This window comes from Accipiter gentilis, chromosome 15, assembly GCF_929443795.1.
Source record: "Accipiter gentilis chromosome 15, bAccGen1.1, whole genome shotgun sequence".
NCBI lineage: Eukaryota > Metazoa > Chordata > Aves > Accipitriformes > Accipitridae > Astur > Astur gentilis.
Window position 1 is genome coordinate 12,701,212 of NC_064894.1, and position 27,442 is coordinate 12,728,653.

The 27,442-nt window shown below is 39.5% G+C and overlaps 1 protein-coding gene across 3 annotated transcripts; it reads left to right on the forward strand.

Annotated features, from left to right (window-relative positions):
* The first annotated feature begins 25 nt into the window (after positions 1-25).
* Positions 26-25,559, forward strand: CASP8AP2 (caspase 8 associated protein 2). Of its 3 annotated transcripts, XR_007508267.1 has the most exons (11): positions 26-574; positions 2,229-2,304; positions 3,441-3,521; positions 5,296-5,396; positions 6,587-6,661; positions 7,884-7,999; positions 10,687-13,190; positions 15,732-18,687; positions 20,486-20,585; positions 22,528-23,018; positions 24,286-25,558. XR_007508267.1 is itself a non-coding variant. In XM_049818333.1 (10 exons), the coding sequence occupies exons 2-10, from the start codon at positions 2,256-2,258 to the stop codon at positions 22,582-22,584; spliced, it is 6,039 nt and encodes a 2,012-aa protein (XP_049674290.1). In that variant the 5' UTR covers positions 26-574; positions 2,229-2,255; the 3' UTR covers positions 22,585-25,559. The 3 variants fall into 3 exon arrangements, 2 of the variants coding, with proteins under 2 accessions (XP_049674290.1, XP_049674291.1); XM_049818333.1 differs by having other exon boundaries at positions 22,528-25,559; XM_049818334.1 differs by lacking the exon at positions 26-574 and adding an exon at positions 996-1,065 and having other exon boundaries at positions 22,528-25,559.
* Positions 25,560-27,442: the final 1,883 nt, after the last annotated feature.

The window sequence follows — 27,442 nt, forward strand, 5'->3', positions numbered from 1 at the left end:
AGTCTCCCGGAGCCGCCCCCGCCGCGGAGCGCTCTCCCCCGCCTCGGGCGGTTGCGGGGCGCCGTCCGGCAGCGGCGCGAAGTCTCTCTCCCGCTTCCTCAGGGCGCTGGAAGCTCCCCGCGCCCCGCTGCCTCCTCGTCCTGCCTCTTCCCTGCTTCCCGGAGCGTTAACGGCCGTTGCCGCTGCGGGCCTGCTCGAGGGCCGCAAGCCACGGTGCTCGCCCTCAAGCCCTTCGAATCTAGGTCACGGCAGCAGTCCGGGAGTCCTGACCGAGGGCGAGCGCGGGCGGTGACTAACCCAAACAGGTGGTTCAGGTTCGGGAGGAAGGCGGCCGGCATTACGTTAGCGTTTCCGCGTCACCCTCCCCAACTCCCCTGGCCGGCCGCAGCCAGCCGGCGAAGCCCGTGCGCGGATCTAAGGCACGAACGATGCTTCCAGAGGGGTCTGACAGCGGGCTCGCTGAGGGCGGGAGCCGGACTTGAACCTCGGGCTTCCCGGGAGAGCCGTCGGAGCTGCCTCACGGCCACCCCACCGCAGCAGCGGGGCACGGCCCTCCGTGCCCAACTCGCACCAGGTGAGCGAACGGGTCACTCCTGCGGCTGTGCCCTTCAGCACAGTCCACGCCCCGTCCCCCCCGCCACAGCCTTTACGGGAGGCCGCGGCACGGGCCTCCTTTGCGGAGGGGGGGGGGCGGGCGGGAATCCGGCCCGGCCCGGCCTCCGTGGGGCAGCGCGACTTCCCGCGCTCGGGGCCGGGCGCCTGAGGCTGAGGAAAGGGGCCGGGCTGAGCCTGGGGCGCGCGGCCGGGGAGGGGCGGGACGATGGCGAGGGGGCGGGGCGCGGCCGCCTCACGCTCCTCGCTTTGGCGCCAACTGCTTCAGGCCGGGGGGCGGGTTTTGCCGACGTCGCGGCCGGGGACGCGCCGTGCGTCTGCGGCCGTTGGCTGCCGCGCCCGGGAGCCCCGCCTCCTCGGCGCCCGGCCTGCGGGGCAGTGGCGGCGGCGGCGGCGACGATCTGCGGGGTGTCGCGGGCCGGGGGCGGCGGGCCGCGGCGCGGCGGCTGACCGGTGAGTGAGGGCCGGGGGCCGTGTCGGCCTGCCGAGCGGAGCCTTCCTCCTCCCTCCCCTTCCGTCCCTTCTCCTCCTCCTCCGCCGCCGGCCCGGCGGGGGGCTCGGCGCCGCCTCGCCCCGCGCGGGTGCCGCGCCCCTTCCCCAGCAGCCCTGCGCGGATCCCGCCGCCCGGTTCGGCCCGGCCTGGCCCACCCCGGGTTCTCCCGCCGGCCCCTTCCCGCGGGCGCAGCCCTCCCGCCCCGGTCCGCCGGCGGCTGGGCGCGGGGTGCCAGCCGGGCGGCGGCGGCTGGGGTGCCGCTCCCGGGCCGCGGGCGGCGGCTGTCCCGCCCTGACCCCCGGGAGGTCCCGGGCGCTTCCGCCGTGACAGGAATTGGGGCGGGCGGGAGCCCCTTCCCGCCCGTGCAGGGAGGGTAAGGCCTGGGGAGTGGGGTAGGGCCGCTGGCTCTGGACTGGCAGGCTGCCGCTCGCCGCTTGTCCCGGCGGCCGAGCTTTTTTTTTTTTTTTTTTTTTATCCCCGAGCTCTTCTTTTCGACGCAGCGGGTCCCTCGGTGTTGCAGGCTGCTGCTCTCGCCTCGGAGGTGCTCGTGTCTCCGTGCCACAAGCGCGTGTGCCTGTAAAGTCCTTCTGCGGTAACTGTCGTGGCGGATACCGTGCGTCCTGTGGCCGAGCATCGCTCTACGCCTTGGCAGGCAGCCTGTTTCTTGGCTGCTGCCGCTCGTTATTGGTTTGGTTGGTGGTGTCAGACGGGGGAAACTTGCTCTTAAATGGTCAGCGGAGAAGAGCTCAGAATTATCAAATCAGAGTATTTTAACTGCTTACGATAGACGTTCAGACAAGCAGTTCATAGAATGCGGTGCTTGTTTTCATACCGAACTTTCTTTTTAGGAACTTATTCTACGCGTATGAATAAAAGGTACAGCTGAAAGTCTTCTTCAGAATGCTTATTTACAGGACAGATAATTTCCTACTTTTCTTGACAGAGCTCTACATTTGTTGTCTTGGTGTAAGAGTTTTCTCAGTCTAGTGTTGGATTTTGTTGAAGAGAAGGGGCCACAGGTAGCTCAGGTGTAATTGGCTTATTTCAAGATGCTTCTGTCTTATGATGTTGTTCTGAAATTGTCAATTAACCTGTTGTCTTTCCTCTGACATTTTACTCGTAGATGGGGAAGCCATAGGGAGTTTGTATCATGGCAGCAGATGAGGATGGACTGGGACTGTTTGATATCCGCTACGGTGGTAAGATGTGTTAGATTACTTTCTGTTCTGCAGGGAAATAACGTAGTCTTATCAAAATAAATAGGTCCAAAAATAACTTGGGAAACAAAATGGAAACAATTTAAGTTGGGGCAAACACTGATGAGCTTCAACTGTAATTAAATGGTCCTGGCACGGTATCATTGTAAGCCATATTCTATCAGTAAGTTTGGATTTTAAACCATAACTGTGTACTTTGGATTTCTGGTGTGTTTTGAGGGGATGCCTGGAACTGGTCTCTCCCCTGTGTTTTACGGTGTATAATTTCACCTCCACTGTTTCTTAATGAAGAGTGTATTTGGATGGTTAGGAGGATTGTTCCTTTGTTTGCTATTTGTAAGAGCAAATGCACTATCATCTGGTATAGTACCAGCAATCAAGGTACTCTAACATTATTTCCAGCTCCACAGTTGATTGATCTGATGCATATTTGTGAGATTCCCAGCCTCAGAAGGAGTGTGGATATTGATAGTTTTCTTTATAGTAATAATATTTGTTGCCAAACTGGAGAGATTCGCATAGAGGAGACAAGAGCGATGAGACATTGGAAAAAGACATGAAGAGAGACTGAGGAAATTTAGATTAAAATACTTTTACAGAACCAGTTAGTGTGTGAATGGATGGTAATACTAAAGCAAATTTTTTGAACTGTGATACAGACTGTTACAATACTTTCTGTTTAGTGAGAAATGTTTCTTTTAACAGTAGTGGCTTTATCATACTAATTCTTTTATTTTTGTTTCTGAGTTGTATAACTTTTGTATTCAGTGTATTCTAGAAAACAGTTTCAAATTCAGATCAAGTTGACTTAGTTTATAATTTTAAAATTTATTTGTACTTAAAGCCATATCATTTGCTTCATGCACAGTTGTTAAAGTATTTGGGTATTGATCTTACAAGACTCTGCTTACTGGTGAAATAAAGATCTTTTCTCCACAGTAGCAGTAGCTGGCTGAGTAAAATTCTGTGCTACTACTTTTACTACTCTCCACTGGTCTAGGATCACAGCTACACTCACTTTATGGGAAAGTTATAGGTTGGAGCTTACTAAATGTTTACTTTGGCTCTTTTTTTTTCTTCTTTTTTTTTTTTTTTTTTTTTTTTTTTTTTTGCATTAGTCGAAGCTTCCCCTTTCAAGGAAGGTGATGAGAGCTCCGTGGATATTTACGATGGCTTGGACAATGGTTTGACAGTCCCTGGTAGGTTGATTGTATCTTGCTGCTTGGCTTGGAGCATTATAGAGTCTCTGTGCTTCTTAGGCTGGTTTCAAGTAAAACAACAGTTAGCTGTAAGTTTACATGTAGCTGGTGAGCTGCTTGTTTAAATTCAAAACATATATGTTACACTGTATAAATACAGCAGAGAATTCTTAAATCCATTAGCTGAATGATTATAAGCTAGTTTTCATGTGATACTGGCTCTTTTAAGAGACTTTGTAATATAAAGGGGAGCAGAGAAACCTTAGTATTCTATCTGTGCCTTGATACAGGACATTTTACCGTGGAAGAAGCACCTTTATTTTGTGGTTTTTAAATAGCTTCAGGACCAGAACCAACAGTCACGGTTGACTAAATCCCCAGTGAGAGCTCCAAAACATACTTTCTGTCTGATACAGTACATTTGGTAGATCCTTTTAACCTTTTGTTACTTTCTCAATAATTTCACATGCTAATGTAAATTAATTTCCTCTTTTAACCTCTTTGAAGGTAAGAGAGAAATTGACTCAGCACACGTTCTTTTTTAGGCGTCTTAGTGTACTGTTTAATGAAATATTGTTTCTAGTATTTAAACAAATGTTTCTCTACTGCCCTTACTACTGTAAGGCTATTGAATTTTTGTGGAAGTGCTATGCTATATCCTACAGACATAAAGCATCTATACATCTTTTTCTCTCTTTTCACTTTGTATTTGTTACAGCATATAAGAGTATTCTCTAAGTCTGTGTTTCACATACTGAGATGCATTGTTTAGTAAATGTAAAAGATGCAAGGATGAATAACAACACAATGCAAACATTTTATATAGTCTAGTTCGGAGGGATCCTTTTTTTAAAATTTGAGAAGAGGATTGGTGAGATTTTTGCTCTATACAGATGTTATTTGCATGTCATCTTGCATTGTGTTAATAATGCTCTTTGCGTTATGGTATTGTCCAAAGGATTGCAGCGCAGCTTTGATAGCTAACTTCATTTATTTGTCTGCAAATGGATCTATATTTCAGGGATGCCATTAGTCAGGTCCTGTCAGTAATGTGTATTTGGTGAACATTTGGTGGATGTGTATTTGAGGAAAAAGGACCATTATCTAAATAATTGGGTGTTTGGGTGTTGGGTTGGTTTTTGGTTTTGTTTTGTTTTGTTTTCTTTAATTTCTTTGGAACTAATGCTAGGGAGTTTACGTTTGTGAGAACATAAAGCAGCAAAGAACGTTTATTCAACACAAGCAGCATGGTATTCAACCTCATACCAACTTAACAGTAATGCCATTTGATTCTGATCATTTGATCTGTATTCGTGAATGTGTGGGTCATTGGCATCTGAGTAATCTTCTCAACAATATTTTTCAACTGCAAATGTTTCCAAGGTGAAGTCTGGCTAAAAGCTGAATGTATTGTAGGATGTACATATTTATTCTAGCTTTCTGCTATCCAGTGGCTCTGGAATTGTGGAACCTCAGATCACTGCTAAGGTGTATCCCTTCTTGCTTTGTGAATTAGGTAGATTTACTGTGAGTTAGTTTTCCTTTGACCTAAACCAACTTATTAGACAGTCATAAAATGCATCTATCTTTGTTGTTAGGTGTCCTGTATATCTTAATTTTTCTAACAAAGTATTTTCAGTTGAGCTTTAGTTTTCATCGTTACTTTTTATGTCTATATAAATTGGATCAAGTATTTCCAATAAAACTAACATAAATGTTGAAATACAGCATAGGAATTTCTCCAGATAAGATCATGTGTTTTTTCTTTCTACAGACAATTCTGCTCCAAATTCTACACCAGGTGGAAACAGCTTAAATTTATTTGATGAGATATTAATTGAAGAAGGGACTGCAAAGGAAGCATCCTACAACGAGGTGTGCACTAATGTGACAAAAATAATTCTGGTGTTTTGGAGGTTTTTTGTTCCAAATTTTCTTGTGTAAAGTGCAAAGAATGTTGTCAGTATGCTCACATTATTGGAAAAATAGGGAAACTGTTTTTAAGTAAGTGAAAAACAAGAGTGTGCTAATAAACTGTTATGCCAACATGTTTATCAGAAGAAGTGAATCTCTCACTCTGTGACATGCATGGTCTGTTCTCATTAAACATCCTTTGCATGCAGTTCATGTATCAGCTACATTATAGGAAAATGTACTGTAACTTCCTTCTAGTTAAATATCTGTTCAGACGCCTGATACAAAGCTAGTCTTGACGTTTCTCCCAACAAATTTTACCAGATTAAAGCAGATAGGTCATGGATTAATCTTACAGTCCTTGAGACTGAAGATAACTATGCAGCAGATTACTGCTTCTAGCAAACCAGCAGAACACTTATTCATGTAGCATCACCTGTCCTGGTCCATAAGATGCATCTTAACTAACTTGAGCTTTGGCATAAAAGGGACAGACATCCACAGATATAATATACTATAGAAGAAGCAGAAGCAAAACCTCCAGGAGTCTACTAAGTGATGAAAATGTCACTTTGAAAGTTTGAAAGTAGTTGACTGCTAAGTTTGACAATAGGGAAGTTGTCCATTCTTCTGTGAAAGTTTTGTCACCATCTACTTTTAAAGAAGGGCTCATGCCAAATGTATTTTATTTAATTTTGTGATCTCAACAGGATTATGTCCTTTGCAGTCTTATTTTTGTAGTACAGGCTTGTTTGTAGTAACTTTTTGTTGTGTTTTTCCTTATCTATTTTGTATTATATAAAATCTGACAAGCAAGTCCGCATCTGTAGGGCTCTGAGAACTCCTGCTCCTTGATAATCATGTCTTTAATTTCACAATAACATGGCTTCCTGTAACTCTCTAGCCTATTACTGTTGGGCAAGCACACATAAATTTCCTCTTATCTGAGTGTTTGTGATGTTTTAGAGACTTGTATACCTGTTGGAGCATATTGAAACTTTTTGTTTTAATATGGCTTTAATATGTTACTTCTGGAAAAAAACACAGAGCTTTGTAATATACATTACTGTGTTAACTGACTATAAATCTTTGGAGTAACTTTTCTGTGTAATTAAGTCCACTTCTGTGCTGTGAATTCTTCTCTCTGACAGTTGCAGGCAGAATATGGAAAATGTCAGCAGCAAATCAAAGAGTTGATGAAGAAATTTAAGGAAATACAGGCACAGGTACTGTAGTTCAAAGGGCAACATTGTCATGATTTATGTAAAGCAAACTGAATATTGCTTTGAGAGAGAGTTAATTTTAGATGCTTTCCAGAACTGATCCATCATGTGGATGGTTAGTAAAACACCTCTGTAGGTGCTAGGAGCTTGTTCCGCCTATGATAGTTGCTAGGATAGCCTACTGACAAAATCAGTAGGTAAATTCACTTGTTTCATGATGTTGCGTGCAGTAACGCTTTAGTTGCTTAAAAGCTATCTTCTGTCTCCTTAATTAGAAAAAAAGCATGTCACATGAATAATTATCAGAAAGGTATCCAGTTATCTTGCTTTTTAAAAAATAGGTGTTTAAAGCATTAGGGAGAGGGTTGCAAAGGTACCTGAGCTGTCATTAGAACTAGAAGAGGATGTCTGCATTGCTTTGAGCATAGTGCCAAGGCTGAACTGCTCTTCGACTTGAGCTAGTATCTACATGCTGTGCCATTCTATATAGTCAGATTATCTTGGGCAATTCTGCAACATGCTCTATCGTGTATTCCACGTAAGTCCCAAAGGTTCTATGCTTTGCAATGCTAAGCAGCTTCTGCCCTGTGACACTTCTGTATTCTCTGCAAAACTTGTCTGCCTTTCTGAGCAGGCTTTGCTGAGAACAATTATTAAGAGAACGGGCTATCTCTAGGATTGACACATAGGTTCTAGAATATCAGATCTGGACATGTTAGAATGATAGAGCACCCAAAGTTGGTTTTGATACCTTGAAATAAATAAAATTCTCTGAAAGTACTTAAAAGCTGCATCTCTCATTTGGCACAGTGACCAGGAAAACAATAAATTGAATGAAAGAATGAAGTAAAGTGGTGGATTATAATTTTTTAGCTCTATACTTACTTGGTTTATGGCATATTTCAGTTTTAATAAATTGTGTGCTTAAAACATCTTAAAAAATTACTAGGAACACAAAGAGGAGCCTAATTGTGAGTGATGTTTAAAAAAAGAAGGAAAAGAAAAAAAAAGAGCTCCTTTGGATCTCAATAGTTCTGACTTAATTCTGACTTCTCCAGAACAGTTTCTGTATCTTTTACTGTCAGTTTGCATACGAAGGGACGTTTTCTAATGCTTGTCTTGCACTGTTTTTCATTACGTGTTTGGATACCCAAGCTAATTCTTGTTCTTTTTCTCTCTCCCCCTCTCTCTGTTGCTCTCTTTTTTTGATGTATATTTAAAATAGAATGTCATCCTACAGAATGAAAACCAAGCTCTCAAAAAGAACATTTCAGCACTTATCAAAACAGCAAGAGTGGAAATTAACCGTAAGGATGAAGAAATCAGTAATCTCCATCAAAGGTACAGTTCAGTTCAGTGGAACTGGAAACATGCTTTTTGTCTGATCATGTTTATAGACTTGTAAGAAACTTTCATGTGTATTTTAAGTAAAACTAATAAAGAAAATCATTACTTAGTAAAGAATTGTTTGTGTGGTTTAGTACTGGTACAGAGGAAGTAGATAAGTATCTTCTTTGCTTGATGAGGTCTTTGGTTTCTAATTAAGAAAACAAGGAGGAATCCAAATGGTGACTATTTGCCTGAATTCTTTTTTCATTTGTTTTGTTTAATTGCCCATTCCTGGTGTGTTATCTAACCATCTTGCATGTTTCAAAGCAGATATTACTTTACACAGTTTAGCTTCAGAACTAGTGTTTTATGGTCTCAGACATGAATTCCATGGAACTTTTCACACAACAAATGAAAATAAATAAAGAGACTATATAGTGTTTTCATGGCAAGATATGAAAGCCTTGTCTCCAGTGGTGGGGGATAGCAGCTAGAGAATTCTTGGTAATTTCTGTGTACTACTAGTCTTACTGCAAGGAGTTGAAAATACTGAAGTATAGATGGGAAAATATCTGAATGTAAGGTTTCTGAACCACTTGAAACCAGAGCAGGAGTCCCAAGATTCAGGACCCCTAGCTTTTCACAAGGTCACCTGCTTGTCACTTGTGTGACATCAGCCACATCAATGGTTTGTTTGTTTTTCGGTTTGACCATTTGATATTTTCTTGCTCCAAAAGGTGTCATAAAGAAGTTCATTTGATGTTATACCCTCTAGCTAGCTATAGAGTATGCATTTTAACCATGCAATTTTTATTTTTTTTTCATAAATACAGAAAATTACCAGATACGATCTGATGGAGGTCAAGAGATTTTAATATGTATAATTCTTTCAGCTGATTGGCTTTAACACAATAGCTGTCATTTTCACATCTCTGAGTGTAGTATTCTGGGTTTCAAATTAAATTGTTTGAAAAATACTTTCTTGCTTTGCATACTCAACCTCATTAAAGAGTTTACAAACTCCGTTGCAATACCTTCTGAAAGTGATGAAAATTTACAAACAAGGTATTTTTATCGAGATATTTTGGAGGCATCCATCATGGAAAATTGTGGGGAAGGTGGCACTCTGAAGTCTTAGAAGCACACCTTGTCTGCTGCATGGTCTATAATAAATTAGTTCATCTTAGGCAATCTCCCTTTCTGTAAAGACTACTTCAGAGATAATATCTTTGAGGGGAATTGTTAGTGCTTATCTCAAAAAAAAACCAAAAATCAAAACAAACTTAAAAAAAACCCCAAGCCCCCACTTGGATACAATTACATTCATCAAACATCTATGCAGATTTAATAGCCAGCCTAAAGCTTGGAAAAAACTTGTCAGTATAGTTCAAAATTCAACCGAAATATAGGAAAGGGTTTTGGATTGCAACAGCTGCAGCATTGTTTCAGTTCAACATTCAGCTTACATCACAATATCAGATTTTTGGAGTAGAGTCAGTTGTATAAGCTGATCATTACATATTTAAATTTACTGTATTGGCCCATAGGAAGTGTTCAGTTTTATAAAGCAAAACTAACCCCATTTTGTATTGGACATAAATATGGAATTATTATTTGCACTTGGAAGTGATTCCTTACAACTGGATGCTGAATCAGCATAGAATTTCAGGCCAAAACCGAATGTCTGTGTGTAGCAGCCACTTTACCCTTGACTCTCTAAAAAGGAGCCATACATTTGGTGGTTTGCTGCCATCATTTGGTGGTGTGACTTTTATTTATGTTTCCCTCTGTATGGATTAGACACAATTATTCTTTTTAGATAGCGGAGAGTATTTAAGAATGTTGCCATTGTCTTGAATCATGTCATTTTAATGAATTGTTAAATATGACAGAAAAGTGTCTGTTTCTTTTGGGTTGGTTTTTTTTTTGGTGGTTGGGATTTTTTGGGGGGGTTTCTTTGTTTGGGGGGGGTTTGTTTGGTTTTTTATTTGGGTTTTTTTGCTTGTTTTTTGTTTGGGGTTTTTTCTTCGGATGAGGCAACTTTGACAAGTTCTGTCAGTAATGAGTAAGAATTCAGGCCATCCAGGCTACATGTGCCCTTTTTAATTTAATTTTTTTCTTTTTATTATGATGACTTTGCAGCAGTAGCATGTGGCCTTAATGAGGCTTGATTATTGTAATTGACTACTTGTTTTCTGTAGCTTGCAGCAGGTTCCAAATATGGTAACTTATTTGTTTACTGGGTAAACAGTCACGTTATACCTATTCTTTTGGCTGCCAGTTTACCAAATAGTAAACTATTGAATTGCTCTTTTTCTAATTATTATTTTTTTTAAATCACTAATGATGTAAAGAACAATTTTTTTCATAGGGAAAGGCTTTTTATTGCTGGACAATGAAATACTAATTTGAATTACTGAAATTGTTAATTAGACCCAATACAGTATTTTTCCACAGATCTTGCTTTTTCTTTAGATGAATTTCATTTGGAAAATATGTCTGTATACAAATTACATTCTTTTTCTATGTGCTATTTGAAACTATTAAACTTCTATTTTTATCCCACCTTTTTTTCAGCTTGAAGCTGAAAGAAAGCATGAAAATTTTTTAGAGATATATGGATTCATTGCAGTTCAGCTTTAGTTATGTTTAAATACATTTAAAGATAATGTAACTTTTTTTTTTCTTTTTATAAACAGGCTATCAGAATTTCCCAATCATCGAAGTAGTTTCACCAGAACATACCTTCCAGGATCAACCAATGGAAGGTGCTCTGAGATGTGTAAAACAAAAGATTCTAAATTCAGACCTTCTGAATTAGGTGACAATATAAAGATGGAGCATAGAATGAAAAATGACTGTTTAAAAGATACATACCACAGTTACTCATCTCATAATACAGACAATGGGAAGTCTAGCTCTGAAAAAAGAAACACTCCATATTTACTGAGATACCCTCCTGATGAGCTCTGCAACGATGGTACTCATACGTGTCTACCGAACTATGACCATAGTTCCAACAAGGATAACAGAAAGGAAAGAAAAGAAATTAGAAGTAGTGAACAGTACAGTAGGGGAAATGTCAACAAATACAAAAGAGAAGTACATCAGAGCACCGGAAGCAATGGTGACAGTGAAGAGGGGAATTCAGATCCTCAGCAAAAGCTGAAAAGCCTTTCAGAGAAGGCCAGTAAAAATGAGTTGCTACAAAAAAGTCAGAGTGTGAAACTCAAATGCAGTCCAAGTATAGAAAGAAGAGTAGAAAGGGGTGTTTCTTCCTGGGAGAAACAAACTACTGGTAAAGACAGATTTCAAACAAGAGGTGAATTGTATGCTGATGAGAGATCACAAAATGTATTAAAAAAAGACATTAAAACACACGATAAAGATGAAAAAAATGCTGGCCTAAAAAAACCAAATGAAAAGCTACAAGAGCAGCCAAGGAGATCTGGTAGAGGAAGCAGTCCACACTCGAAGAATGAACATTCAAAGAGTCTTCATGAATCACGTAAATGTCGTGTGGAAGAGTCTAGAAAAGGAAAAGACATTGACTGCAAGAGAGACAGGGGAGCAAATGATCATACTGCTCGAGAAGGAAGGACTTCACCTAATTCCAACAGCAGAGAGCATAAATATGCATGCTTGAAGGAAAATAGTAGTAGGTATGAATGGGAAACAGCACATTCCAAATCAGAAAGACACAGAACTGAAGAAAAAAGGAAAAGAGAAAGAGAGAATCAGGATGAAAATAGACATTTTAGAAATGAAAGAAGAGTTGCAAAAGAGATATCACACCAATCTGCAAAAGAATCCAAGAAAGGTACAGATGTTGCAAAAAGTGAAAGAAACAAGTCCTATAAGCTAGAAGAAACATCCAGAGTAGCAGATAGCTTAAAAGACCATAAAGTTCCCAAAACTAAAGATGATCACACTGGGACAAAGAGCAAAGACTTAAAACTTAGCTTTATGGAAAAGCTAAATTTAACTCTTTCTCCTGCTAAGAAACAATGTCTCTCTCCAACGGATGGATTTAAACCACCTTCCCAACAGGCCACTGCTGAGGGAAGTACAGAGCTCATGCTGCAGGCAGAACTGTTAGATTCTGCCCATCCTATTAACTGTGGTCCCACAGAGCAAACTAATTCAACACTACAAGTTCTGGACTTCACAGCTCAAAGCAATGTGGAACTAGCACTGCCTGTTTCTGTCAATTCTGAAAATAAAGCCTTGAAAGTAGCAGCAGCAGACCCAGCACAGTCTGAAGCATTGCCAGCAGTGGCAACTGATGAAATGAGCTCAGAAACCTTACTAGAAGCAGAAGTGGGTCAGGTACAGCCCCAAGCCTTGCCAGGAGCAGCAGAAGTACTGGTTCCTGTTGAGATGCAGGCTGAAACGTTGTCAGAAGCAGCAGAGGCTTGTGATATGGTTGAATTGGAAGCCTCAGCAACAGCAGTGGCAGTGAAGGATCTGAATCGCCCTGAATCTTTGCCCCTGGAGGTGGCAGGGAGTTTGGCAGAGTGTGAAAACTTGCCTGTGACAGCGGGCGTCGTAGAGGATGATAGTGTACCAGCAGCAGAAGTGGCACAGTCTGAACCTGCCAGTGAAAGTATGGGAGCCCTTCCAGAGTCCATAACAGAGAAGAAAGAGGAAGATAAAACAAGGCTAGCTGCTGACATAGAAAGCTCAGCAGACCAACATGGCTCTCAAAACCTTGACTTGGAAGCCAAAAGTTCTGGTGTCCTGAAGTCCTGTGATGTGACAGATGATATTAGCAAAACAAAACCAGACTCTTTAATGGAAGTAGTGAAGGACAACAATCACTTGGCTGCAGATGTTGAGTGTCCCGTTGAGGAAAAGGGTATCTGTGAAATGAATATGAGTACATCTCGGTCACTTGACGGAACTACATTAACCGATAAGGATGAACCATTAGTTGACCAGAATGCTTGTGATCTGGAGCCAGACCTAACTGAAATCAGTACTGCAGCATCTTCTCTTAGTGGTGAGATGTATCCTAGAACTAAAGAAAGAGAGATTAACCCAGTTCCTGTTGATGATGACAGCTCAATACTGAGTATTGATCTCAATCACTTGAGGTATATTCCAAAGGCAATCAGCCCACTGAACAGTCCAATGCGACCCTTGGCTAAAGCACTTAAGATGGAAAGTCCCTGCAAAGGTCTTGTGAAGAGTTATAACAAAGGTATTTGTTTATGTATATTCTATTTTCTACATAAAGGCTAAGATGATCCATTCATGGAAAGCAGAAATGACTTCTTTTAACTGCATTCTCAAAAGCATAGATTGTTTCCTCTTAAGCTGTATAAGCCTCAGTGGTCCTTTTTGTTTGTACTAGAACCATTTAACAGTGTAGCCAGGACTGTAGCCAATTGAACATTAGTGCTAGAAAAATTGGAGTTTGTCACTACTTACAGATAAGTGGTTGAAATAAGAGTTACATACTAACTTTAAAAAAAACCAAAACATATAGGTTTCTTAATTGCGGTTAGGTCTGAGTAGGTCTCATTAGGTTTTTCTCTGAAATTGTAGCAGCAAAGGTTACTTAGGATCATATTCTTTCAAGTAGTTATTCGTGAGATAGCTGGAGAGTACCTGAGACTTAATTTCTAGGAAAGTCAGCTAAGAGAAGGCTGTGCTTTCCATTTGAATTAATTTCAGTGTGAATTATTATATATATATTTTGTAACTGTGAGTCAGTTGGTGGGGAAAAGTAAAACAAATAGGACATTAGGATTTATCATTAATGAAGTAAGAGCTAACTCCTAAATAAGATGTCAGGGAGATAAAATGCAATGAGAGCACTCACAGGAAGAGAAGATGGGTGACCCAAAGTTTAAATCTTTTACTTCTGTGAATTTAACTTCCTGTAATGTCCTGCTGCAACTACTAAAAAGTTTTCTTGGAAGGTTAGATTTCCTACTAGAAGCGGAATGGTAGAGCGGCATTTAAATCCTTTTTCTTATATTACAGACCATAATCCTTATGTCTTTTTGGAAATCTTAGTGTGGTTTACTCTGGAATTCTGTCTCTCGTGCTTGAGACAGCTACTCTCTTTAAGTGTAAATTCCTTTAGCAGTTTATATTTCATTCCTGCAGTACTTTATGTTCTTTGAAATATCTGGGGGAGCACAAGAGTTTTGGGATTAGAGTAGATGAACATCAAATAAAAGTATTTCTCTAATTTCGTAGTGTTTTCCTGAGTTACTAATTAGACAAATCCATCCTGTCCAGAACTTGCTACTAAATTCCAAAGCAGTGATTTTCAGCTCTGAAGTTAGAAACCTAGTTGTCTTTGTGATCTAATGAATGATAGGTATCAAATGTTCTGCATCAGTTAAATTGACAGGAGGCTATAGTTTCTCTTGTCCTTGAAATTCAGTACTCGCCTTTCTGCTGTTCTGCGGGACAAGGGTACATAGATAAATATTATAGTTTGACCACTTTCATTTTATACTTTGGTTTCTCAAAATATTGAAGTGATTAGTTTGAGAAGGTATTGATCCTTGCAGAACTGAAATGGAGGCAGTGATAGAATATGTTTTTGCTCCTGTAGAATCTGTATAAAGTAAACATTTTCAAATGTTGCTTTGAAGTGTTAAACCACAAGTTCATTTTTTATGGAGATGAATTTATATATGATCTTTTATGAGATTAAATGTTTGTTAGAGGTCATTAAGCAGTCTAATCTATGGCTATTGAACATGAGTGGTTTATTAACTAGAGTGCCCAGCAAGCCTAAAATTAACTGCAAATCTCATTAATCAATACATACGCACTTCAGTGGAATTTTTGTACAATGGAAATGAGCTTGTCTTTTCATCTTTTGTAACATGCTGCTTTGTAGCTAACTGTAATTGCTTTTTTTTCTTAAACAAAATAGCATGTTTTGAATTTTAAATAATGATTAAATACATATTTAATGATATCTCAAAAATATAAAACGTTTAATAAACTTCTTTGTGAGGCAGAGTAAGGCGTACTACATTTGGCCGAACTTTAGCCTTTTCTCTCACATATGTCATTCCTCATTCCTGTCATTCAGGAGCCTGAACTGGAGGCTTTCTCCAAAATTTCTAAGAAAAAAGCTTTTTGTGCTGTTCTGCTTAGTTACAGCGCTGGTAATCTTAAATGTATCAAAAACTGAAATAGGGGTTTTATCATGTGTGCAGTACCTAGTACTCTTTTTTGTTTAGTAGGTCAGTTTATTGAAAGACTCAACCTTTTTATCAGCCCTGGAAAAGATAGTTGAATGCAAACATTAGTAGGTCATTTGTTCTTCTCATTTTGTTTTTGTTGTGAAACTGTTAAAAGAAAAAGCCACCTATTGTATGTAAATGTTAGTCCATAATGATGTTAAAGTTAACATTCAGCTTGTGCAGTGTTCAGAAAACTTGTTAAAGTAAATGGAAAGAAGTTCAAAACTGGTGGAAACTGCTAGATTTTTCTGGTTTCAATGGATATATTTGTGAGAGAGATCACATGTTTCTGGTGAAATGTTGAGGTCTTATTGGCCCTCTGAAGTTCAGAAAAATCCCTTAAACTAGCAGCTACTGAAGCAAATGACCCAATCTTGTTATCGCTCAAACTTCTTCAGTTGTTGTTGTCAGTTTCAGACAAACAGTTCTGAACAGTCACTTTACAGAAGAGAATCTTCCAGGTTTTTCTGAAAATGTCTGTTTATAATTGCATTCTTTGTGGTGATTAGCAAACTTTTCTTTTATAGATTTAATTCCTGAAAGTACTGTTGTCGTCTGTCCCTCGAAGAATTTGTCAAAGGAGGTAAACAAAGAAAATCAAAAGCCAGTTAGCATGTCTGATGAACACTTAGAGATGGAGTCCCAGCTGAGTATCTCTTCAGATGAAATAGAAGAAGGAGAAATAATAAGTAGCGATGAAGATGAAGAAAAATCTAAGCCAGAAAGAGGCTCTGAAAAGACAAAAAAGTCAAGACCAAAAGCTTCTCCTGAGACACGAAATTTGACCAGCAGTCCGCAGAATCAAAAGAATAAACCTGTGCATTGCAATGAAGATAATGGAAAATTTGTTTCTGTGAAAGTAAGTACAAAGAAGAACAGAGAGAGGCATAAAAATCAGACTTTCAGATCTTCGAAAGATATGAAGAAAAATAAAACTGTAAGCATTGCTTGTCTTGAAAAAATAGTTCATGTTATTGTTGAGCCTTCAAATGTACAAGAAATCATGCAGATGCTAAGAGCTATACGAAAACAGATGAGGAAAAATTATATGAAGTTTAAGGTACGCTTCCCAGTTCAGCATTTTCACAGAATTATAGAATCTGGTATCATAAATTTTACATCATTAGTAAAATACTTGAACTTTTCCAAGATGTCTACACTAGGTGAGACATTAAAATTGAATGTCTGTGATATTATAGAATCCAAACTTAAGCAAGTTAAAAAGAATGCAATAGTGGACCGTCTTTTTGAACAACAAGTATCAGATATGAAAAAACAGTTATGGAAATTTGTAGATGAACAACTTGATTACTTATTTGAAAAGATAAGGAGAATTATAATAAAACTATGTGATGTGGGAAATGTGGGAAATGAGAGTGAGGAAGGGAAGTTTGAAAGAGCAGGAAAGCAAAAACACAAGATCAGTCATAAAAATTATGTGCAAAGATCTAGAAAAAAGTCCCTGAAACCCAGATCTCAAAAGCCTGAAGAATATATCCTTTCGAAGCAAATTGTGGATTATCAACGACGTAAGTGTCACCATGAGAAAAATAAAACAGATGTGCCAAAAACTGCCTTTACAAAATGTCTTAACTCCATTGATAACACGAGGAATTCCCAAACCAAAGTGCATCTCTCTAAAGAGAATAATTTGCAAAGCACTCTCACTCCACTGAAGAACGTAAAATATGAAAAGGAAGGATTCCAGCTATCCAGAGATGCTAACAAGTCTGATCTTGGTTATGAGCTTCTCACAGAACAACAAGCGTCCAGTCTTACGTTTAATCTTGTAAGTGATGCTCAAATGGGTGAAATTTTCAAAAGCTTATTGCAAGGTTCTGATCTTTTGGAAAAAAATGGTGGCAATATTGACAGAAATGAGTGGGAATTCAGGACTCCAGAAAAACAGGTTTTAGACAGTCATAAATGCAGAAGTAATGCTGCTGGACTGGTGCAAGAGCTTGCTCCAAAGGAGGCTTGTGTGGAATCTCGACCAGTAGAGGATATTACCTCACCTACTGTTTCACCTGTAAGAGCTCCCTCTTTAGCATCTAGGCTTCAGATGTCTGTTGATCCAGATGTATTAGATGAAAGCTGTATGTTTGAGGTTCCTACAAATGCAGCTGCATGCAAAGAAGATGAATGCAATTTACAAAAGAATAAATCAATTGTTTCTTCTGTCCTCCTTGAAGATTTGGCTGTTTCCTTAACTATTCCATCACCTTTGAAATCAGATGCTCACCTCAGCTTCCTAAAACCTGAGAATAATTCTAGCTCAACTCCCGAGGGTGTTCTCAGCGCACATTACAGTGAAGATGCCCTTCTTGAAGAGGAGGATGCCACTGAACAAGACATTCATTTGGCTTTAGAATCTGATAACTCAAGCAGTAAATCAAGTTGTTCTTCATCGTGGACAAGTCGGCCTGTTGCTCCTGGTTTTCAGTGTCGCCCCAGCCTACCAATGCAAGCAGTGATCATGGAGAAATCCAATGATCACTTTATTGTAAAGATTAGGCGTGCGGTGCCATCTACCTCACCAGCATCTGATCAGGTGGCTCCAGTGAAGGAGGCACGGGCATCCTCAACCAAGATTGAAAAAGAAGAAATGAGAAGTAGGGAAAAAGAAAAGGACGGTCAGAGTGCCACAGCAGCTACTGTGCAAGAAACTCTCAAACCTGATCTGGTTAAGACAAATCAGTTGCCTCATGTCAGCACTGGACAAGAACAAAATCCTGCCTTACCTCAGCCTCTAAGAGAGTCACATAATAGTATTGGAAAGGAAGAAACTGCTGGGTTGCTTGCACTGTGTAGAAAATCTTCAAACACAGAGAGCCATGAAACTGAAAGCCTGGATAAAGGCTCTGAGCAATCTCAGGCACACAAATTGAAAGTATCTGAAAACATAACTGAAATGCATGTTAGATCTCAAGCTTCTTTTCCCGCTGGATGCGGTATAGAGTCATACATAGACTTAACAGATGATATTGTTAGTGAAACTTCATGTCATGCGGTGGAATTCACTGCAGATAACAGGACTCAGGAAAATTCTACAGGAAACTCAGAAATCGGTGATAAAAAGGAAGAACTGGAAGAGTGCTCTGATGCATTTATAGACTTAACGGAAGAGCTTTCCAATGAGACTGTGGCAGGTGAAGGTAATCTTGAAACAAAATCAAATACTGATATAGGATGCCAGATAAGTATAGATGATAAAGTTAGTAAAAAAAGGAAAAAGGAGGCTGTCAGAGAGAATTACAACTCAAAAAGGCAACGAAAAGAAACTGAATCAGCAGGTGAAGGGAGTGATGCAAGTGATGTGAAGTCTGAAGAGGTAAATTCAGCTCCCAAACAATGTTCCAGTAAGAAGAATGAGTTGCAGCAGAACAAAGACTCTTCTCCTTTGGCTTCATCTGCATCATCACCTAGTCTGTATGCCAAAAACATCATTAAAAAGAAGGGAGAAGTAGTAGTTTCCTGGACGAGGTAATTTCTGATTTGATCTGTTTGATTGTTCTAGGTTTATTTTAAACTACATGATATACTGAAAAGTGGGAAGAAAAGGATATTTAGCTGATGGCTGAAGTTACTCGGTAGCTCTACATCCTGTAAATAGTGGAGTGGGAGCCTCCTTTATCTGTGGAGGATGGCTTTATGAGATTGTCTTCTCTTAAAGTACCACTGAAAGGTGCCAAAGTCTATTTTATCCTTTTTCTGTAACAGTTGTCCAGTGGAAAACAAATTTAAGAGATTAACTGATTCATGTAATCCTGTTAGCAGCCTTTGGAAGAGAACAACTTTTAGTCATTTCTTAGGTAGGTTAAATCAGATTTGCCTTAAAGAAGGTGACTTCCATACTTCATAACGAATTCCATCGCTTACCCAGGTCTCCCAAAACAAGAGTACTTTTTGCTTTTGTTTTTAAAGCTTATATGCTAAGGTAACAAGACCTACTATATTGCACTATCTGTAATTTTTGTTTCCCCTGCCCATTTCCTGTCCAAAATTTCCAGCCAGGCTTGGTAGGGGATGCAGGTCTCTGATGTTCCTGCAAGGCTCGGAAGCATTGGTGACTGGGTAAAGGAGAGCAGCTAAAGATTTCCCCCACTGAGACAAGGCATGAGAGCAAACATGTTTTCTGTTTTGGGGTCTACACTGCTCAATCTGCAGAAATGTACTAGTCAACCATTCAGCCCATATATTCCAGTTAGTAGGATGCGGGTGACAAATGAGGTGATGGTATGTGTCAAAGATACAAGTTATTGTGTATTGCTATCCTTAAGAAACTGTAGTGAGCAGTTAACTGTCCTTGCTACAACTTGATATAATCAACACTTTATAAAGGGACTCCTAAAATTTTCAGGATAGACTTTTCTGAGCAATAGTTCAGATATAAAGTAAGTTTCTAGGTAGCATTTTCAAAGAAAATAAACTCCTTCACAGAAAAAAGCTAATACGATTTTTAACATGCAAACCAATGAGACTGGAAGAGATTATTACAGTTTTCCTTATGAATATGACTAGGTTTTCTGTGTCACAGTCTTCGTCCATCTTTGAACTATGCAAAAAAACAAAGTTTATTTAAATAACTAGTCATTATGTTTGTCTTTGCAATAGAGGAAATTAAATATAACTTATTGGAATATGGCAGGTTTCAACCAAAGATACATAGTAGCTGCTGTATAATGACTGTGTCTTTATACATTTCACATATACCTAAATTCATTAATGAGACAAACCGCAAATCGGTGACACGCTTAAGAATAGACTCCTGGTCCTTTATTCTCATGTGAACAGTAGATGTGCTCTGAGTGTGTTTGATACATTAAGCCACTTACAGAAGTCAAACACGTCTCTGTTTCATCTTTGAATGACAGTGGGCCTTAGGTGATAGCTGCTACCTAGCCATGCAAACTGAGGCAAGTCTGCCTAGAACTACTGTTGAATTTATGAGTTCTTTTCAATTCAAGTTTAAATGTCTGCTTTAGAAGCTTAAAACTCTTTTGATGACTTTGGTTTTGGGCTAACTCTGTTGTGATAATCCTGCCCTTCCTAATAGGGTAGCATAATGTCCACTACCACTTGCTTATAATGACTCTGTTATTCTGTGCTGGTAGAGGGGAGGATCCTCCATAAATTCATTGCTGCTGTTTGAACTCATGTTCCGTAGTTTGGAAATACTCAGAATTTTATATATGCCCGTATGTTTGGGGTTTTTTTTTTTGTTCGTGTGCATGTACACGTATATATGTATTAATATTTTTAAAATGCATTTTTGCTATAGAAATGATGACCGAGAAATTTTACTGGAATGTCAGAGAAAAGGACCGTCGAGCAGAACCTTTGTTTCCTTAGCCACTAGGCTGAACAAAAGCCCAAATCAGGTAGGTGCTATCATTCTTATTTTGATAACAACTATGTTGCTACATTTATGATTGCAGTTGAACAAAAAACTTCGGAGATCTTCTGCTAGTTTGGAGTTGTTTTTTCCTCGTGTCTTTTGTTGGGGGGTTCTTGAAAAAGAATCTTAGATTCTCCCAGTTGTTAATTTTTAAAAATAGACATTATAGGGATATTATGGTCCAGGGATTCTTCAGTAACCTGTTTAATTGGTACCTTGAAACTGCTGTGTCCAATCATAAGTCAGGAACAACAGGATTGTTTCTATTGTTGAATCAGCACTTAGATAAAGAAAGGCCCAAAGCCTTTGCACACATTTAATAAATTAGGAAAGGATTAAAATTAGAGCTGGAAAAAAAAATACCAAGATTTTGCAGAAGAGACGTTTTTCATGAAAATGTTTCATTTTTTCTTTCACTTTTTAATTAAGAAATGTCAAAAGACACAAACATCAAATTGATGTAGAATATTTCCAGAGGTTTGCATATAACTTTGTACTCTTCTTGAATTGCTATCTTAGTGTCTATCCTGCAAATCTAAAAAGAGAAACACCCATTTGACTAAGTTAGGAAATCCTGCGTGCTCGGAGTTTGGCTTTTAGGATGTTGTGCTGTATCGTTACAGAGTCTTTGCGGGTTTTAGAAGCTGTTGGGGTGGATGATTGGATAAAACAGTGTTATCTGTGCATTTATGCCACTTTTTCCGGTTAGGTATTCGGTGGATGATAGATACACTATAGCAAGATGCATGTAGCAATAAGAAATACTAACTTACAATTGAATGAGGTCACTATGTAAGCTGTAGCTATGCTCATGTTGTGGTTTAACCCCAGCCAGCCACGAAGCACCACGCAGTCGCTCACTCACTTCCCCCCCACACATACACACAGTGGGATGGGGGGAGAGAATTGGGAAGAAAAAAGTGAAACTCGTGGATTGAGATAAGAACGCTTTAATAGAACAGAAAAGAAGAAACTAATAATGATAATGATAACACAAATAAAATGACAGTAATAATAAAAGGATTGGAATATACAAGCGATGCACAATGCAATTGCTCACCACCCGCCGACCGACGTCCAGTTAGTCCCTGACTGGTGACCCCCCCACCCCCACTCCCCCCAGTTTATATACTGGATGTGACATCACATGGTATGGAATACCCCTTTGGCCACTTTGGGTCAGCTGCCCTGGCTGTGTCCCCTCCCAACTTCTTGTGCCCTCCAGCCTTCTTGCTGGCTGGACGTGAGAAGCTGAAAAAACCTTGACTTAGTCTAAACATTACTTAGCAACAACTGAAAACATCAGTGTGTTATCAACATTCTTCTCATACCGAACTCAAAAACATAGCACTATACCAGCTACTGGGAAGACAATTAATTCAGTTCCCAGCTGAAACCAGGACAGCTCAGCAAAAAGATGTTTGACTCTCATCTACAGACCAGTTTTGTAAAATCCTTAGTAGGCAAATTACTCCATGATGACCCATAAATACCTGAAGCAGTAGTTGTACAAGAGGGTGGAACATAACCAATAAACTGTGCTTTTTGTGGAGTACAGAATAAGCTCTTGTCCTCACATTTGAATGTTACTCACAATTACACCTGGCAAAATTCAAGTCTAATTGACTTTGAAGCCTTCATTTTTTTTCTCCTTGTTGTAAGGGAACCTGTGTTAAACCAGTAGTTGGCTCTAGGTCTCTGGTTAACCTGGAGGCTGTTCCGGATGTCACATGTATAGGAAGACTTCCTACATACAAGTAACTTGTTAATGGTGCTCCTAAAATTCTCCCACTAAAATTTATTGGAAGCAAATAAAAAACAAAATAGTGGTCTCTTTAAAAACCTTTATGCTGTCAGATCAGTCTTTCTTGGCAGGTATGGAAGTGTGGGGCCTTAATGATATGTCTTTTTTTGTCCTCCATTAGGTTTCAGAAAGATTCAAGCAGTTAATGAAGCTGTTCAAGAAATCCAAGTGCAAGTAAACTTACCACCAAGTTGCTTCATGGTTACAGGGTTTTAGCTGTTACCAGCAGTGATGGACTACAACCACTGCATTCAAATGATGGGATCAGTGGGGCGTACTAAGTTTGGTAAATCTGATGCACTGTTAAATTATTTACTTCCCTGTCCATGTGTCCTCTGAAGTGCTTTGTCAGAATAAGACAGAGGGAACTTTACAAACAAACTGGCTAGGAAAGAATGGGCATGTACAAATGGAGCAGTATCACTTCAAGGGGGTGACATCCCCTGTTGGTTAAATGTGTTCTATAAGCAAAGAAAAGGACATGCAGTCAAGTGAAAATGGTGGCCCTTGCTTAACTTGTCAGAAGTACTGTGTATGGCGATGTCAAACTATGATTTTAAAAAATAAGAGTGCTTTGGAATCCAGTTGATGGATAATCCTGGAAAATGACAGGTATGTCATCTTGGTTACCTTGAAACATATTTTAAGAAGTTAGGCCTTTCTCTTTTAAAATAAGGCAGGGCAATGATAGCAATGATTCCAAAAGCTGCTTATCTAGTAATTGGATTCTGATGGTAAGCAATAGGTCATTCTTGCTGCTTTTTCAGTTGCTTATAGGAGGTTTCAAGGAGAGAATCTGGCATGGAGCGTAGGGTTTGTCTTCAACTTTAAGCACGTTATCTAAGCCATTTCTAATGACTCCAGTGTTCAACAGAGACGAATGAGTTTCTCTTTGAGGGTACCCATCTGTCGTCCTTGACAATGGAGAAAACCTAAGCCAGTTGCCTAGTCTAGACCCCTAACTTTCTGATTTCTGAAGTCAAATTAAATGAGTCCCAACCTCTGTGAGAGAGTGAAGCCAGTCGTTAATACAGTGACCAGTTTTTCAGTTTCTTTTAAATCATGAAATGCCATAATGTATACTAATTTACAAAGAACTGTCTGTAGTTAAAAACATTTTGCAGTTCTGATGATATTTAAAAGGACTTGGTATTGAATTTTGAATAGTTGGGACTTTTTTTCTGTGAAAAATGTATTGGAATTTTTTTCAAAATTTTTTTTTTTTTTTTGCATCGGAAAAGGCTAATGTGTTTTTCTGCTCCAGATTACATCTGGGAAAGGTACTTAATTTAGGTCTTCAACATAACGAACATTATGTTTTTCTTAAAAAAAAAATATAAAAACTGACAAGTGATTGTCTTTTTAAAATTAATTTAGAAACAGACCTTTACAGTTTTATAAAATGTGACTTTATACTTACTAACCAGGAGAAAAACTTTTCTGTAAAAACAAGCAGTTTCAAAAGCTTGTCAACTTGGCATGTTTTGACAGCAATTGTATCTATCTTTACAAATTGTTTAGTATATTAGAAATTCATTATGTTCTATTTTAAAGAACTCTTATAACTGCTTCCAGTTTTACTAGTACATACTAAAAGTGTGTATGTATATATATGTATAGACACACATATCTCATATATTGCTGCTTTATCCCAAATTTCTAAAAAGCGTTTGTTTTTGTGTTTTTGTTTTTTTTTTAATTCCCCCTAGGAAACATTCCTGGAAGTTGCACAGGTTTTTTGTATTGTGAATTCATTGATGTTTGAGTTTTTCTTCTTTATTGAGGATCGGAATTGCTGTATTTAGTCAGAATATCTGCTACGTTTAGTTAGACTTCATTTAAGAGCCTTTCAACTTGGATTAAATTGGCTTTTTTTCAGAATCCAATGACCACTTCTTCAGTTTCAGCATAATGTTTTTTTGCTCCCTCTCCAACGAATGGGACAGACTTCTCATTCTAATAAACCATCGGGTAATTTGTCAGTGATGTTGCCACCAACGCCTTTGGAGTATTGTAAACGTGACCTATGGAATGGATTGTCATGCTGCCAGACGGTGCGTCGTCCTTGTTTTAGGCAGTGCTCTGGAAACTGTTACAAGGAATGACTTGAGTAGGTGATGATGTCAGTTCTGGCAGTCTTCCGTCTTATGTGCTTGCTTCTAAAACATTTGCTTTTGATGATCAAGTGTCATCTTCCATGCTACGCCAGCAGCACCTAGTGATTTCAGGGGGGATTTGTATACCTACCCATGCTTGTTCTTAATGAACATTTGTGGCAATTGTGTACTTTTTTGAGATTTAAATCTAACTGAATCTGTTCTCAGAATAGTCAGTTAGCAGAGTAGCATTCATGTTTGTGGAAAAATCAGGCTCTACTAACAGTATTCTTTTAACCATATCATTAGAGATCAGAATGTGCACAGTACTGAAGGCACTGAGGGAAGTAGTTTCTCTGCACTTGGGAAGTAGTTTCTCTGCACTTAAGTGCTTCCTCTGTCTCAAAGAAGCAGGCAGTATTTTATTACAAAGTTGTTTATTCCTTGTCTGTGTTGATTTACTTATCTGTACAGGTGATGGGGGTGGCAGGGTTTGACTGGTTTGGTTCTGACTTGGATTCCTTTTTTGTAAATTATGAAACTTTTTTAATGTTCTGTCTATTGTAAGTATGTGTACAGGTTCCTACGTGGTCATGTAAAATATCTGATGTGTGTATATATATAAATATATGTATAAAAATAGAGAGCTTTGTTTAGCCAAAGATGATTTTTTTAACTATATAAAACTCTGGGTTTATTTTGTATAAACTAAATAGTTTGCTTACTGTAAGAGTAATGCAAAAAATAAAACTGTAAAATTCACACGCATATGTTCTTGTTGAACAAAGGTTGGCTTGGAGTGGTTTTGTACCATTGTTTGTAATTTATGTCTCCAACAAGAATTTTGATACATATATGCAAAATGTACTGTATGTAAATCTACAGTCTTATTTGTGAAACCTCAGGTAAATGAAAACATTTTCTAGAACTGTTGGCTAGTGGCTTGACAACTACAAATGCTGTGAAGCGGCATTAAAATTGACTTCCGTTAGTTTGTATAAATGTGTAGCTATGTTGATGTTTTGGCCGATAAACATGGAAGCAATCAGCTGCTGCTCTGATGCAATTACTGCTCCAAATACATACAGCTTATTTCTTAGTGGACATGACTGGATCAGAAAATGGACAATTTCGCAAACTACATAAAACCTTTAAACCACTTATGAATTAGTTCCTTCAACTTTCCTTTTCTTTTCTAGAAACATTGGGTTAGTGTTGAGTGGAATATTACAAAGGGGAAAGACCTTTTTGTATCCAAGCCTTTCCAGTGAGAGAGTGTACCTGGCAGCCCTTTGAGAGTCTTACTCCACTTTGCTCTTACAAATAGGTCTGCTTCTATCCAACAAACATATTTTTACAGGATTCGGTTTTAAAACTCTTAATGGACATGAATATTGGAAAATTTTCCAAAGTGGAATTTCAGAGAGCAAGGTTTATGGAGATGAACATAATGAAATCGTAGAGCATCAGGTATAGAATTTTGAGGGATTCTCTAAGGCATAGTCGGTTGCCAGCTAACCGTCTACTTACAGTAGTTGACTGTACTAAAGGCATTTCTCTTAGGAAACAGCTATTTCCATAAAGTCTTTCCTTTAATTGTCCTCACTCTGAAACCAGCTGCAGAATAATCTTTAGCAATTTGTCTTCATGAAGGGAGGCAGCAGCAAAAAAGCATGCCAAGTAACAGGTTTAAGGATTTCTTAGAAGAATCTATGAAATCAATCAAGAGGTGTTTCAGGAGCAAAATTGGCTTTGATTGGTAGGAAAGATGGATAAAGTTTCAGCGGCGGTTGGCACATCCTCTCCCATCAGAGTTTGAAAGTACTGTGCTATGCCACCAGAAGCAAACCCATCTGAGTCACAAGAGATAACGTGAGGAATAAAATAAATAGAGAAATACTTTAACAGGAAGGAAGTTGCACAGCTCTTGTTAAACTGAAGAGGCCCATGGTTTGAAGCGGCAAACTGGAACATAGTTGTCCATATTATTCAATTAATTAGTGTGGCCTTTGATAATTACCCCGGTTCAAAACTGTGGAGCTATCCTTGACACGGTTTAGACAGCAGCATGGCGCACTGGCAGGTCTCAGTAGGCAGCGGGGATGTGGGCATCCAAGCGTATAGCTGTACCAGTGCTGAGGGCTGCAAACGTGTCCCTGGCCTGTTTTATTTCATATTGTAAAGGTAAGGTAGCCTTCATCTTCCTGTGAAAGGTAACTTGCTCCAGAAGGAGCAAGTCTAGTACCGGTAATGTTTGTCTGTAGTAAAATGGAAAAATCTGCAAGTTCAAGTGAGGTGACTTTTTTAGTAAACCAAGGGGTTTCTTTCCAGTCAGGTTACACTGTACGTGGAGTTGTTTGGGCTAAAGGTTGTAAGATTCTGCAGTCTCATCCTGGCATTTCAGTATACCTATACCTGAGTTGCTTCAGCCGCAGCCTGTTGTCCAGCTCACTGTTACACGTGCATCGGCCACAGAGTTGTATGACGGGTTCGGTGAAGCAGCAGAAAGCATGTGCTTTTTGAAGTGGTCTTGACCCTTAACGTTAGCTTTTTTGCATGTCAGAAGAGTAATGTATTAGTACAAGGAAATGCTACTGTCTGTGTTGTAAGATGATTGCAATTAGTTCCCACATCTATCCTTTTCTGGTTTTCAAATCTAAATCCCTGCCAAGAATATCAAAAGCTGCAATGCTATAAAAAGTGTATTTGGACCTAATGTTTTAAGAACTTATTTTATAATAGCTGTCACTTACGGTTTAGGTGCTGTCACCAGGAAGACAGAGTAAACACCCCATGCTGGATTTGGATAGTGGGGTTTATTGAAGAACCAGAAAGATTAGAGCTTTTACCCTACTTGGTTGTCTCCGACTCCTGCCCCAGCGCTACGCTCCCTGGGTCTCTGCTTCCCAGCAGGGAGGTCGCTGCTGGTCCAGGAAGGTC